The 14,972-nt window shown below is 40.5% G+C and overlaps 1 protein-coding gene across 3 annotated transcripts in view; it reads left to right on the top strand.

Moving 5' to 3' along the window:
- SETBP1 (SET binding protein 1) overlaps positions 1-9,114 on the top strand; it is a 264,716-nt gene extending 255,602 nt beyond the window's left edge. For all 3 annotated transcript variants that reach the window (XM_054811244.1, XM_054811243.1, XM_054811241.1), the window contains 2 exons: positions 2,615-2,782; positions 8,336-9,114. In XM_054811244.1, coding sequence (XP_054667219.1) covers positions 2,615-2,782; positions 8,336-8,892 — 725 coding nt within the window. In that variant the 3' untranslated portion in view covers positions 8,893-9,114. The remainder of the gene's footprint in view (positions 1-2,614; positions 2,783-8,335) is intronic.
- The last annotated feature ends 5,858 nt before the right edge of the window (positions 9,115-14,972 follow it).

Raw genomic sequence — 14,972 nt, 5'->3', positions numbered from 1 at the left:
TAGGACTTGACAGGATTCATGCAAAAGTGCTGAAGGGGCTGGCTGATGTCATTGTGAGGCCACTCTTGATTGTTTTTGAAAGGTGGTGGTGACCAGGAAAGGATCCTGAGGACTAGAAGAGAGCAAATGTCAGTCCAATAAGGGCAAGAAGAAAGACCCAGGGACCCAGGGCCAACCTCATCTTAATCCCTGAGAAGGTGATGGAGCAAATAATGCTGGAAAGTGTTTCCAAACATAGGAAGGACAAGAAGGTGATTGGGAATAGTCAGCATAGATTTATGAAGGTAAAGTCATGCCTGATCGACCTGATGTTGCTTATCTCGACTTAGCAAGACTTTTAACCTCCTTATAGACAAACTAATGAAATACAGACTAGATAAATGTACATTGAAAACTGGCTACTGGTCACAAGTAGTGCACCCAAGATGTTGATACTAGGGCCAAAACTGTTTAACATGTTGATTACTGACCTGGTTGATGGGATAGAGTGCATGTTCAACAAATTTGGAGAAGATACAAAACTGGGAGGAGTGGTTGATGTGCCAGAGTCATGCTGTCATCCAGAGGGACCTTGACAGGCTGGAGAAATGGGCTGACAGGAACCTCATGAAGTTCAACAAGGGCAAGTGCAAAGTCCAGCACCTGGGGAGGAACCAACCAGTACCTGTTGGGGGCTGACCAGCTGGAAAGCAGCTTGGCAGAAAAGGCTCCGGGGGTCTTAGTGGACACCAAGTTGACCATGACCCAACAATGTCCACTTGCAGCCAAGAAGGCCAACCTCTTCCTGGGCGCCATTATGAGAAACATTGCCAGCAGATTGAGGGAGGTGACCTTTCCTTTTTATTCAGCACTGGTGAGGGCACACCTGGAGTACTGTGTCCAGTTCTGGGATCTTCAGTGCAAGAGAAACATAGACATATGGAGGAGCGTCCAATGAAAGGTCACAAAGATCACTGATGTTCTGGGCCATCTCTTCTATGAGGAAAGGCTGAGACAGCTGGGACTGTTCAGCCTGGAGAAGAGAACACTTACGGGAATCTTATCCATGTGTACAACTGTCTGATGGGGAAGAGTAAGGAAGATGGAGCTAGACACTTCTCAGTGGTGCCCAGTGACAGGACAAGAGACAGTGGGCACAAAATGAAACACGGAAGTTTATGTCTGAACATCACAAAACACATTTTTACTGTGAGTATGACTGAGCACTTGAACAGGTCACCCAGAGAGGTGGTGGAGTCTCCCTCTTTGGAGATATTAAAAACCTGACAAGACATAGCCCATGGCAACCTGTTGTAGCTGACCCTGCTTGAGTAGGGTGGGGTGGACTAAGTAATCTCAAGAGGAGCCTTCCAATCTCAGCTACTCTGTGATTTTTGAATCTTCATGTATGTAATTTAATTGCCAAAATCTGATGCATTTTATCTGAGGCCCATGTGCAGGCTGAGATTTGAAAAGAGAAGGAATTTATGAAGGATTACCTTTGAAAAATGAATGACTGTCCTGGATACATTGAAGTGCAGCATCACAGAGACTGGGATCGGTTTTCACAAGTTGGCAAAGACACAACACAAAGTTGTCACCCAAGCTGACTTTTGCTCCAGTCTCATGAGAGCAGGGCTACTGGATTTTTACAAAGCAGCAACTGCTAGGAGTTTTCTACAATGGGGAAAAAACCTCCCAGTCTTATGGTAAAATGTGACTGAGGCATTTTAGCTGCCTTTCCACTTCATAAATTCATGTACTTACAGATATATATGGAATATGTATACACACATGTGAACTCATTGAAATATTACATATAAATGGGTGGGTACACATTCAGGTGTATTAGGCAGATATGTAATATGTAAAATTTCAATCCCATCAGTTTAAATTTGACACATTTGCAAGCAAACAAAATGGGTTCAAATCATAAGAGAGTTTGAGAAACATTGTTAAAGGAGGAATCTACCAGCCCTGAGTGCATAAGTTTTATTTTTCTGGAGTATTTGACCTCTTTGGTATATTTCTACCACTCATTTTTTTCTGTTTTTTAATGTAGAAAAATGTATGACAAAGTGCTCTTTTTTTTAAAGCTCCCACATCTTTGATGAGTTGTAAGGTAAATTTTTATTAGGGACAGAATTCCTAAAAAATAAGTGTAATGTGCTTTAGACAGGGAATTACATATTGAGACTGTTCCTGATGCCTGCTCCTTACGCAGATGAAACACCCACTGAGTCAAGTCATTACAGAATAGAAGTACGTAAGTGTGTGTGGAGAATAAAATATGCAGGGAATGACAAATAGGCAATCCCACTAAATAGAGATATGAAGCATGTCTGTCTTTATACATATATCAGAATGAACGTTTTCTTGGAGAAAAAAAAAGTAGTAATGTTGAATTGTTATGTTGGTTTTCCATTGTTTATAGACATGGTGTATCCTTAAGCAAAATTATTAAAGAAAATCAATAAAACAATGATGATCTTTGCTAATATCAAAAGCATATTACAGGCACATACACAGGGAAATACATCAGGGCAGCAAGGACAGCAACTGACTACTCTTTTCCAGATATTCCCCAGACAGGTTGCTTTATCCATATTCATCCAAATTTTATTTCCTTCCCCAGGAATTGCAGGTCCCCACTTAAAAGCAGACCAGGCTTCACTTCATAGTAAAATGGAAAGTTCTGCCTGTAACATGATGACCAGAAGGAAACCAGCAGCTGTTGACAGTGTTGCAATGCCAACTCCAGTATTATCTCTCTTACCTTCATCATCAGCAACATCTGAAGCAGGTAATGTTGTTTCCCTCCACCCCCTCTGTTTCTTCCCCATCTTTTTCCTTCTGGCACTGCCCTGAACAATATGTGCTTGGATTGCTCTTCCTGATTGGAGAAGTAGCTGCAAATGTGCATATCTAATGTGATAATCAGGCTGTAATTTTTCTAACACTTTCTTATCATGATCATATCTTGGCATATCAAATCTATTTTATTCACATACCACCACTTGTGCAATAATGAGGACACAAGTAGCACCAGCCTGTATGGTCTAGCAGGGGACTCTGAAGCAAGACTCTTGGGTTCCTTTCTCAGCCCCGTTGTTCATTTATTTGAATGTTCCCATCCCTGTAGCACGAACATGCCAAATATACAGTGAATAGGCAAGGAGCAGCTGAGATTTCTTTCTGCATACTTCACTGATTTTAGCATAATATTCTGTCTTGCAAATGTGAAATTGTCTGGGGCAATGAACAGTGATTTAAAATATATCAGAATAAATAAGTCAGAACAGCTTTTTTTTCAATCAACTTATATTTTGTGCTTCTATTTTGAATCAGATGAGAAAGGTGATAGCTTTATACAGTCAGAAATTGAGCCAAGTCGTTCAGGCATCTTCATGCCTTTTATTGGGCATGGATAGAGAAGTTAATCTTGCATTGTGTCTTAATTTCAAGTGAATGGGGAACCCACAGTACATTACCCTACGTGCAGCCATTAGAAGTTTCATAGTCTTGTCAACCCTTTGATTCCACATTCACAAAAAATTTATTTGTATCACTGAGCTATGAAATGATTACATATTTAATTATGCAGTTGAAAGTGCTGTTTCAGTGCACTCCTTTTGATTTTTCTCTCATTTCCTGAATAAATAGTGAAAACAAGTGATCCATGCTGTAAAGTAGCCTCTATAAAGGTACGTTTTTATATTAAAAAAAATCAGGATTCTCTGTTTGGTGTTTAATACTTTCCTATATATAAACTAAGGACAGATCTTTAATGCAGCAGAGAATGAAAGCACACAAATATTTTATGATCAGTTTCAAGATGAAAGTGTATGCTTGACTGCATAGTTCATTCTTTCCGTTTCAGAAGTCTAATTAAATTGTTGGTTTATCTGTAGCCCAGATGTTGAAATAATTTAGTTGAAAACTGAAAGAAACTGTGTTAATGGGAAAACAGGACAGTGCTATGGGTTTCCTGTAATTAATAGGGAGCTCTTTGAAAACTCCTCCATTCAAACCGAGTCGACAAACTGAGCCCAGCTGTTGAGCAAACAGCCTTCTCTGTGCCACGTTCTTGCAAGCGGCCTCAGGCAGCTCCGAAGGGATGGAGAATGACAGGCAGTAAGAAGGATCTTTAGCGCTGCAGACATAACAAAGCCGTCCACAATAAAGTTAGGGGACCGATGGAGAACTTCCAAGGGCTCTGACCTACCTGGGCTCACCTTCTCATTCAACACTGCTGTGCTGGAGTGGGTCCTCCAGCCTGCTTGAAGCTACCCTTGGAAATGTATATTTTTGGTAGAGATTTCTCTCTTTGCCTCAGAAGTTATTTCCAGTATCGTATCAATCCTCCCTGACTTCCCAGCACGGCCTGCGGCCATTTCAATTTTTCTCTGTCTGTGAGACGGAGCCTCACTGCATCTGTGTACCCCAGGGAGGGGAGAAACACCAGGCCTCCATGTGCCGTATTTTAAATGTGAAAAGATGATTTTTACAACTAACGCTGATCCTTGCTTGTTTGGGCCAGCTAGGTGAGGTTGTTTGGAGAGTAGGAAAAGGATGGAGGAAAAGTACAAAAGCCTGTGCTGCATCAAGTATTTCTAATTTCTCTTCATGTGGGGCTGGGTTGTGCCAAATAGCTTCAGGCCGTCATGGAGGCAGCGCATGGCCATGCAGCCTGCGGAGGTGTAGGGAGATAACTACCCAGGCAGTAAGTGTCCCCCCCTGCACCCCCAGCACCTGGAGGTTGCCATTATGTTGTACCATCTCTGTAGGAGCATATTCCCATCTTCATACACCTGCTTGCAGACATGGTGTTACTATTCCCCACCTTCTCTTCACCCCTTTTTAGATGAATTCCACTAGAGAGAGCAAGATGAAAGTCTTCCTCCCAAAGCAAGATTTCTGTGTGCAAACAGCAAAGTACATGTAGGAAGAGAACAACAAAGCCTAAAAACAGTGCAGACCAACCTGGGTCCAGGGTTGGGCAGGGTCTGTCTGGATAAAATGGAAAAGATTAGTACTTAGCTTTTGTTTTCAGCAGAGCAGTATATCACATGGCAATATAGCAAAATATTTTATATCAAAGATTGCTCACCAAGAGCTTCCAGATGAGTTGATAACACCTAATGGCTCTCACTTCAATAGTGGTTTATTTTGGCAGATCTCCCTGATATTTTGTCATACGCACACCTCATCAAATCTTCCCCCTGCAGACCCATCAGACTCTTTTCTGCATAGTCTCCCTACACCAAATGTAGAATCAGATGTCCCTGACTCTTAATAGTCAAAATAATATTTGGTTTCTTAATATCTCCTTTAAAAAGCCTGACTTGAAAACATATTACTCATTCAGTACATGCATTCTAACTATTGGCAGACTATGTAGCACAACTCAAATACTTTCTAAAGCTTGCAAGTTCAGAGGCTTGCTAGGGAGAAAAGCAAAAGCGATATTAGTAGTTTCTAACAAGCTTCCTGAAAAAGTCATAAACACCCTAAAGCATTTATGAAAGGAAAAATTTTGCAGTAAGCAAAGTTTTTTTTCTAAATGAGAAAATGAGTTTCAGTCCAAAAACAAACAATCAGCCTGCAAATTTTAGGAGGGCAAAAAAGTATCTAAACAATGTGAAGGAAGACAATGTGAAGTGGTGTTCAGCTCATAGATTTACATATAAGTGTAGATATCGACCCGTAACTGTCTGCATCTGTTAATTTTGGAGAACTACGCAGTTTGGCAGGAAGCAGATACCTACCTTTGCTCTACTCAGGCACTGTCTACTGCCATCGGGTTCCACTCAGGTTTCTAAGCCTGGGTGTCTTGGACCTCTTGGGTGCCCAAGACACCCATTGGCAGGATGGACAGGACACCTGCACCTTTCTTAGCGAGTGTCAGGGTGTCAGAAGAATGTCCATGGTCATCTTGAATTGCATTGAGTTCCCGTTTTAGAAACAGAGGTCATCCTCTACTATACAGATCAGATCTCCATTGACTGCAATGGGGTGGTAATACCAAGCTGCAGAAACAACTGACTACTGATAAATCTCAGTAAAGACATAAAATCTTTGCAAATACTTGGCTAATGCTTTATTTCAAATTTGTTTCCTGTCCTTTGGCTTACTTTCTTTCCAATGAAAGCTGAGAGTAATGCCAAATCACCCAATTTCACCATGAAATTTGCATTTTTTCCTGTACTTTTGCTAAAATTCCCATCTTCAAGATTTCCCTCATCAGTTGAAAAATTTCAGCTTTATTTTCTGGGAAAAAATTGCAACTTGAATATAGGAATCTTAAAAAAACCTGTCCTTAAAATGTGCCCTCACAATAACAATAAAAGGCAAAAGGTGGACAGCAAATATGAAGAGTGTGTAAAGTGTTTGACTTTTTAAATCTTCTGACCTGAAGCCACTCTCAGGATCTGGGACAGACTCAAAGGAGTTGAATGCTTAAGGCTGGAAATATTAGGACTATGTATGTCAATCACCACTGAGGCCAGATGAGAGCAATCATTTTCTGTGACAGGGATCTAACCTTTTTTTGATCAGATGACTGAGAAATAGCTCACTGCCACTTGCCCTTAGGGCTCTTGCACTTTTTAAGGGTGACCTACTTGAGAGGAATTTTGTGCAAGTAATTAGCTTCTCCTGAGCAAGTTGGATATTTCATTTCCTTTCTCTTTTTCTTTGGTACCAAAATGACTGCATTCCTCTTTTCTTTTGTCCTCTGTGAATCACAAACTGCAAGTGGGTTTTATTTTTCTTTTTGGTGTGGGGAGTGGGTTACATATGGAAAATGTATTTTGTTTTGTAATTAATGAAAACCAGACTTTGGGAAGTTGGCCATCCAGGTCTTTATTTATAAGAGAGCATATGTCTGTGTTTTGTTTATGACTCACTCCTACTTCTTGCATTGTAACTTGGGTTTGTTTATGCAAGCTCTTTGCTGAATCCAAGCAACATGATGGTGTAAGAGCCAATAATTTATGTTCTCCAAGAGGGGAGGCCAGTGAGTGAGGTTTGTATGCTGAATCTGTCATAGCCCATAGCAAGCAAGAGGAGATTCTACCACTTGAACACTCCTGGTTATCTACAGAAAATGCTACAATAGCAACTTTATTTAAACGACTGCTAGAAGATTAGCCTGTTAGCCGTGAAGGGAGTGATAACCCCCAAATGAACCTTTCTGGAAATCTTGGCTGCTCTGGAAACTTCAAGGATTTGAAACCCAAATGACTGCTTGACAGTCAGGTGTAAATTAAGTTTGCAAGTAGATGTGGGCTGAGGTTAATTTAATGGGATGTTTTATTCTTTACTGAAAAGAAAGTCTGAACTCTATCATTTTTTTTCCAGCAGCACAGAACAGATATGTTAGGAGTGAAAGGGAGCACCAGTTATTGCAATAGCAGAATTAATACATTCTGTTTCTCTCACAAAGGGGTAGTTAATTTTAATCTGTGTGCAAATCCTGGACTCTGAACAGATGCCACGTTCAGTAAAGGACAATGAGACAATTTAAGAAAAACAAGCAAGGTCTCATTTCCTAAGCAAGCACCAGGAGCCAAGAAATGCTGGGTACTCTTTCCAGCTCTGATAATGACTCACAACGTGACCTTGGTAAGAGACTTAACTACCTTGGACTTCATTCAGATCTAAAGTGATCTGAACCAGAAGTAAACTTACTTCAGGGACCAATAAAGTCAATTAAATGACTGAGTAGTTTGAGGTAGTATCTGTGGAGATAACAGTAAAGAAATCCAGGCAGGGGTAGTGAGTGTGCCACAGGTGAAGTCACCCACACAACTTGTCTGTGCCCACTAGTTTCAGCAACAAACACTTTTCACACTAACTGGCATCCATGGCAAGAATTAAAGGTCGGGGTGAAGACATCAGGAACAGAAGTTTGGGGTATAGAAAGTTTATTAGTTACGGTGGGCCAATATTCCAGCTATGCTAAGCAGCCCTTCCCTCCCACTAGAGGTTTAGAAATGAGAATGAAGCAAATGCTAAAATATTGCTGTAGAAAAGCTTTGTTGCTTTACAGGAGGGGAGAGATGGAGAGAAATCTCTGAAGACTGCTAAATAGTCAAAGTTGTGTTTTCATCCAGGACAGTAAAAAAAGAGGTACAAGTAATTCTTCTGGGACTGTAATAAATAAACTTTTAACATATTTTTAGTTGCTTTTCTATGCAGAGTCCTTTCTGACAGCCATCACCTCTTCAGTAGTCATATTCAACCTACAGGGCTTGAAAGCATCTGGTGTTCATGATGCTGACAGCAGGCAAAGGAGAGTTTCCATTCACTGTTTGTTTGACCTACCCCTGTTTCCCTCCTTGTCTTCCCACAGCCAGCCCACCACTGAAAAAAAGGTTCAAGCGCCGTGAAATTGAAGCAATCCAGTGCGAGGTGCGCAAGATGTGCAACTACACCAAGATCCTGTCCACGAAGAAGAACCTGGATCATGTGAACAAGATCCTGAAAGCCAAGCGGCTGCAGAGACAATCAAAGACAGGCAATAACTTCGTCAAGAAGCGGAGAGGGCGTCCTCGTAAGCAACCCCTTTCCTTCGACGAGGACTCCAGAGACCAAATGCCCGTTCTGGAAAAATGCATTGACCTTCCCAGCAAAAGAGGTCAGAGACCGACACTCAACCCTTTGATATTGGAGCAAGCAGCCACTCAGGATACAATCATGGCCACCATCGAGGCTGTCATACACATGGCTCGAGAGACACCACCCCCTCCACCTCCTCTTCCTCCTCCTCCCCCTCCGCCCCCTCTCCCTCCGCCCCGGACGCCCCGGGTTGGGAAAAGGAAAAGCAAGTCCCCGCAGGAGGAAGAGGAGGACGTTAAAATAAAGCGGCACCGGAAAGGCAGAGGGAGCGAAAGCGAAGGCCTTCCCTAAGGCCAGCGCACCTCGTCGGATGTTGGGTGCCAGTAGCGGGGCACGTCAGGACTGAGGGACTGGAAGTGCGTGGTCTGCTTCGCCCCTGCGGCAGCACCAGACTCATCCCTTCGGCGGCCAGAACCCATTATGGAGAGCTGTGCCAGCCGGGGTTCGCATCTTCCTCTTCATTGCTTTGACCCCACACCCCCCAGGAAAGAGGGGGAAAGGGTGTGGGAAAGATGGGGGATAAGGGGGGGTGGGAGGGTGTGTCAAAGTTGGGGAGAATGTCTACTTTGCAGTTTCCAAAACTAATCAGCATCTCAGCATTGCTGTTCTCATACCGTACCCAGAGGCGGTATTTGTCCTCGCAGAGAGCTGAATGTTGTCAGTAGGGCTGCATGCTCAACTCCAATTCTGTTTGGTGGGCCAGGTGAAACTGAGAGTAACCACACCATAGTAGAAATCACTGTAAAAAAACCAAAAAAAGAAACAAAAAAAAAAAACCCAACAAAAAATAGTGTAATTTTCTCAACTGTGATCTTGGTTATAATCTGTTTGAATTATTTTTTTTTCAGTTTTATATACCTACCAGGCTTTGGGGCAGCATAACCCAAAACGCCTGACTCCTGCTAGAACTATGTATTTCTTTCTCATTTACTTGCCTAGTTACAACTAGCTGCAATATAGGCAATAGAAAAGTAGAGCCTTACACACGAGCACACTCATTCCGAGTGCTATCCCAATGAACAACAGAATATCAAAGCGTTTAAAATAAGGTGTACGTGGATATTCAGTTATGATAGCACATTTCTGTGAAGCAACTTGGCATTTTCAATGGCATGTGAAAAAGGGGTCATCCGTCGACCAAGTTGTTTTGATGCTCAGTACATATGAATAGAGAACAGCAAGACACTTCTGGGGAATAGACTTATAGTAAACATGGACAAAATCACCAAAAAAAAAAGAATATAAAAAAGATAAAAGAAAAAAATAAGACACAAAAAATAGAGTAAAAAGAGCCCAAACCTACCAGTTCTTACCACCTGCAATTCCCAGTGAAATTAATGGGAAACCCAGGAACCGAATTATTTGCATTGGGTAGCAATGCCTTGATACGTTCTTTTAAAGAAAATAGATAAAGTAGATTGTTTTGAAAAAATAGAGAACAAAGCCCTATGGAAAATAGGTTCTTTCTTGGCAATTATTTCTTAAAAAAAAAAGGAATAAGTGTTCTTATCTGAAAATAAAAAATAAAAATGTTCAAAGGGTATCACCACTGCAATTGTATTAATGCCACTTTGGACATGTTCTCCAAGTTGTGGTTGCCTTAATAAACTAAAAAAAAAATTTTTTTTTTTTGTACATAATGTAATTATAAAGCTCTCAGTCTGCATGGATGCAAACTGTGTGTGACAAATCGTCTCTTTAAATGGTCAGTTCAAATTGTACATTTCTCATTCGAGTTGTACGTTAGCCATTGATTTAACTTGGGTAAAGTACCCAAGCGCCATTTCTACAGCCCAATTAAAAGGTTTAACTAAAACAAAGACTTAACATGAAGCTGTTCCATTGCAGTAACAACGTTTAAAAAAAAAAAAAAAAAAGTCAGTTGTTAAAATCTGAAATAAGTACTTTCAAATTTATTTCTTTTTGAAGTCCTTCAGTACACTCAACACTTGGCATGGCAAGATGAATATTAAAATGGGGGGGGGGGAATTCCAACAAGTGAGCGGGGATTGGAATTATTTAATGATTCACAAGGTAACTGCTATTCCCTTTTTTGAGAAATCTTTGAGCTGGTTTATTGCCAAGGAAACTTCAAATAGCATGACATTAAAAAAAAAAAAAAAAAAAAAAAACAAGCAACAAACTCAACAAAAAAGTCCTCACAAAAAATATTGTGTTTCTATTCTGTTATTTATTTACAAAAGTCATATCAAGACTATGGTGTTAAAGGGACACTGTAAAGATACAGCTCATTATTTTTAGAGACTGATTTTTCTTCTGTGATAGCACCTTAGCTTATTAAAACTGAATGCATTTGGGGATTGGATTGAGGGGATTTACTGGCTGGAAGAGGGGATTTATTATTTTTTTTTTTAAAAGCTGGAACAAATCTTGAGATCCTATCTCCTTAAAACTGATAAGAGGGATCACAGACTTTTGTTTCCAATTTTTTTGCATCATTCAACATATTCATTTGTGCTTTTGGTTTTCCAATTAATGCAGCTTAGAAATAAACTGGCCAGTTGCTCGTTCTGTTACAACTAATTTTGCTTTTCAGTTCTCTTGAATTATCACAGTGTTATTGACTGAAGTTGTAGGCCTGCATAAAGAAATGCTTAAGGCTCCTCAAGCTCCTTCCTTCTTCATTAAAAAGCATTGGACTGAGGTTTAGTTGATTCAGAAATCGTTTTTTTTCCATCTCTCCTTTGGGCCTGAAAGTAGGTGACAGTGTCACTTAAAATGCAAGAAAACCTCTTAAGTTTGGTATTCCAGGTAGCCTATAAGCTGAAACTAAGCCAGACAATAACTTGTCCTTAGTTTTATCTTCAGTGATCTCTTTGTTAGCATTGAAGGACATTTCAATGTGTAGTGAGTGGAGCAAAGGTCTGAAAGCACAAAATTCTGTCATGGAACGCCCATCGTGGCTTGAAGATGCGTCAGTCCTTACAGAGTGCTGATAAGGGCTCTATTTGGGCTGGACATTTGTGGGTGCACTGGGATGCAACCCCCACCCAGGGAAGGATCACTGAATGGCTGCTGCCTCCCATGCTCCCAAACTTTGGGAAAAAAATGCTCTTATCCTTCCAAAAAGTACTATCCAAAATGCTGCTAGATGCAGAGTGCTTAAGGAGAGCATCCACTCAGAGGGTACAACCCCCATGAGCAAAAAATTAAGAGGTCCTTTTGGTCCTAGACAAACTAAGGGTAGTGTTCAAGGCTTGGTAGCTGCAAGCTAGGATGGGCTCTATGCTGATGCCCGAGTTGTGTTTTTCACAGCAAGAAGGTGCTGGTAGAGTGCAATGCTGCGGTACAGCCTTGGCTGTTTGTCCAAACAACAGCCTGGTGCAGCTGGTCCTGGCTGGCAGGAAGATTAGCTTGTTAATTTGTATGAAAGCAGGCTGAAAATACTGTTAGATGGCACTCAGAATTTGTGTTCTGCATGTTGCATAGTCTATAAATATGATAAGCAAGTTGCTGACAGAATAATATTATAAGGCGATGTACTACATGCAGATCATAAAGGATTTAGTTTTAGGGCTTAAGGCTAAAATCCCACTCCTGCAGTTTATTACCCAACAATATTCCAGTAATGAGCTTTTTGATTTTTTTTCTCCTACCACTAGGAAGATTTACTGAGGAACTCTCTAAATTCTCTCCACACATTTCCAAGAAATGCATAAAACGGGAGTGAAAGCCCTTTTGCTTGTTAAGACCAAAAAGACCTTTCAAACACCTCTGCTGTGTCACAGATTAACACACATCTTAGCATGCTTCAATAAAAAATGTGAAACAAAATCATATGGCTGTGAGCCATGTGAAATGAGGCCACGGGTTTGCATTGTCTCCGTTGGTCTTGTATTCCCAACTCAGCGTAAAACTAGGAATGAGGATGAGCGTGTGGGGAGAGAGGAAAAAAAACAACCACTTGTGTCTCCAGGAGCTTGATACTGCCAGTTTCTTGAGCCCTTCAATATTAAATGTTCTGTGGAGCACCTTGCATGTTTTGGGGTAACTGTCAAAGAAAAAGAAAAAAAAAAAAGAAAAAGAAGTTATAATAGTCATCACTACTAGGATATCCTACAGCATGGCCCAAGACTCTCCGCTTGACAGTGATGGTTTGGACCTTTCATGTAGAATATTCTGTTTGTGTTGTTACAGTCTTCGGGTAGCATCTGGTACAGTGAGGGGCTGGTTCGTCACTGGGGCTTCTCAGTGCTACAGCAATACGATGAATAAACAGGAATCACTGTTCCATATACAAGGATTTCCCCAACTCTTATTTCACAGGCCCTGACTCAGGACTGCGCTTAAGCACATCTAAGTAGTATCTTGAAGAGTAAAAAGAACAACAAAAAACCCCAGGAAAAGTTAAAAAAAAAAAAAAAAAAAAACCAACAACAAAACCCAGGATGGTTTTCTGAATGAAAAAACAAACATCGTGCCCTTGCAATGTCTCTTCCTTCTGTACCATCCAAAAACTGGGGTGTAGCAGTTCTGAGATAATTAGAAGCACATTTCAACAAAGGACATATATTGGAGATCTCCTTAAGATGCCTGCCTAGGTTGTATAAAACACTACATAGAAAAAAAAAGAAAAAGGAAAAAAAAAAAGTAAAAACATTAAAAGAGCTGCCAATTGGACAACATGGGGAACAGTTCAGTCCCATGTTGGTTTGTTTTACTTTTCTTTTTCTTTATTTTTTTAAGCTATTTCTTAATAAATGCACATGAAGTGTTAAATATGTATATACTGTATTTCAAAAAAAAAAACCTAAAAAAATCAAACGAATGGGGCACAAGATTGTTCTATAAGTCGTGCTGGCTAATTTTTAGTTTGTATTCATAAGTGGTTTTTAAAAGCCTTTTTTAAAGTGTAATTTGCATGTTCTACTTTGATTGTATGTAAACATATTTTAGAGCAAAAAAATGTATTTGTATTTTATTGAATATAGAGGCAAGAAAAAAAACTTGTACATTGTTTGAAATGTTCTTTTTGTAACAGTTTTTATTCATGAAGCATTTTTGTACATTTAAAAATGGATATGGACTTGATGTTCTTTGAGGCTTAGATACATCTGGCATGCTTTAATGTCATGCTCCTTCATGATCTTAGATGTTGGTTTTTAAACATTTTTTTCTAAAACAAAGCTCAGTCTTTTCGCTACCAAATCAGGTTAGCACAGTATAGAGCACTTAACTAAAAAAAAAAAAAAAAAAGAAAAAAAAAGTTAATCCTATTCATATGTTATTCATTGTGTGAAATTAAAGGAATTCAATTCAGTCTAACATGAGTTGTGAATTCTTTTGTCTTATTTTCCATCTGTTTCCCATCACTAAGGAGTTTAATAGCTTTTGGGATACTAATACCATGCATTCACAAGCCCTCTTTATGGTAATGGTGAAAAACATGCTTTGGTTCTGTTCTGTTCTTTTTTCTTTTCTTTTTTTTTTTTTTTTATTTTATTTTTCCCAGAATAACCTTAAAAGTTAAAAATGGACTGTGCCATGGGCCCCATGGACAAAGGGGGGATTCACACTTTGAAGCTGAGCATGTCGCCAAACAAAGAGAAACATCTCTGGTCCACCACTGTCCCTGGGCACCAGCACGGTAGCACTCACCACCCAGGTGGGATTTCTGCTCCCGAAGCAGATGGAGCATCCCTCTCTGGATCCCTGCGGAGAAGGGAGTCCCAGGGCCTGGGTTATGGATGAGGGGGTGACGGGAGCCAACCCTCTGCTAGCTGAGCATCAGAGATGAAGGGCTGTAGGCCAAGGGGTATTTTCCATTCTGTGAAATCTCATGCTGTGACTATGGGACTGGGTGTTGGTTGTGGCATGGTTTTAAGTTTCTTTTCCAAGTTACTGCTGAGAGTGGTCAGCTGCCGTTATACAGTCAGTCTCAACATCCACAAATTCCTCTGCAGCAACATCAGATTTCATCTTTTTTTTTTTTTTTTCCCTCCTCCTCAGAGAGAATCCACAACCTTCCCCAATGGCTTGGCAACCTGTGCATGGAAATTAAATCTTGTTTCCTGGAGAAGGCAGTGATGCCCAGGCAGGATAGATGGTGTCTTCTCATGTTCTTCCCTTCTGAAGCTTTGCGGGATGGGTTGGCTTGGTGGAACGAACTCATCCAACCACAAATACGACCTCTCTGACTGCTGTTTTCACAGCTATTGCTTCATGTTACTGGAGTAGAGCTGCTCCAAAGATCTCACATGTGTTAGGGTTTTTTTATCTTTTTCCTCTTTCTCTCTTTAAAAGAATGATAGGCCCAGCTTTTGACAACAGTTTGCAAAAGCGCTGACATCTTCGCTCACTGTTTTTATCGGTCTCTGTGATGTATAAGCCACTGGTCTCCAACTCTAACC

This window comes from Grus americana, chromosome Z (genome assembly GCF_028858705.1).
Source record: "Grus americana isolate bGruAme1 chromosome Z, bGruAme1.mat, whole genome shotgun sequence".
Taxonomy (NCBI): Eukaryota; Metazoa; Chordata; class Aves; order Gruiformes; family Gruidae; genus Grus; species Grus americana.
This window is presented reverse-complemented; position numbering and strand designations above follow the sequence as displayed.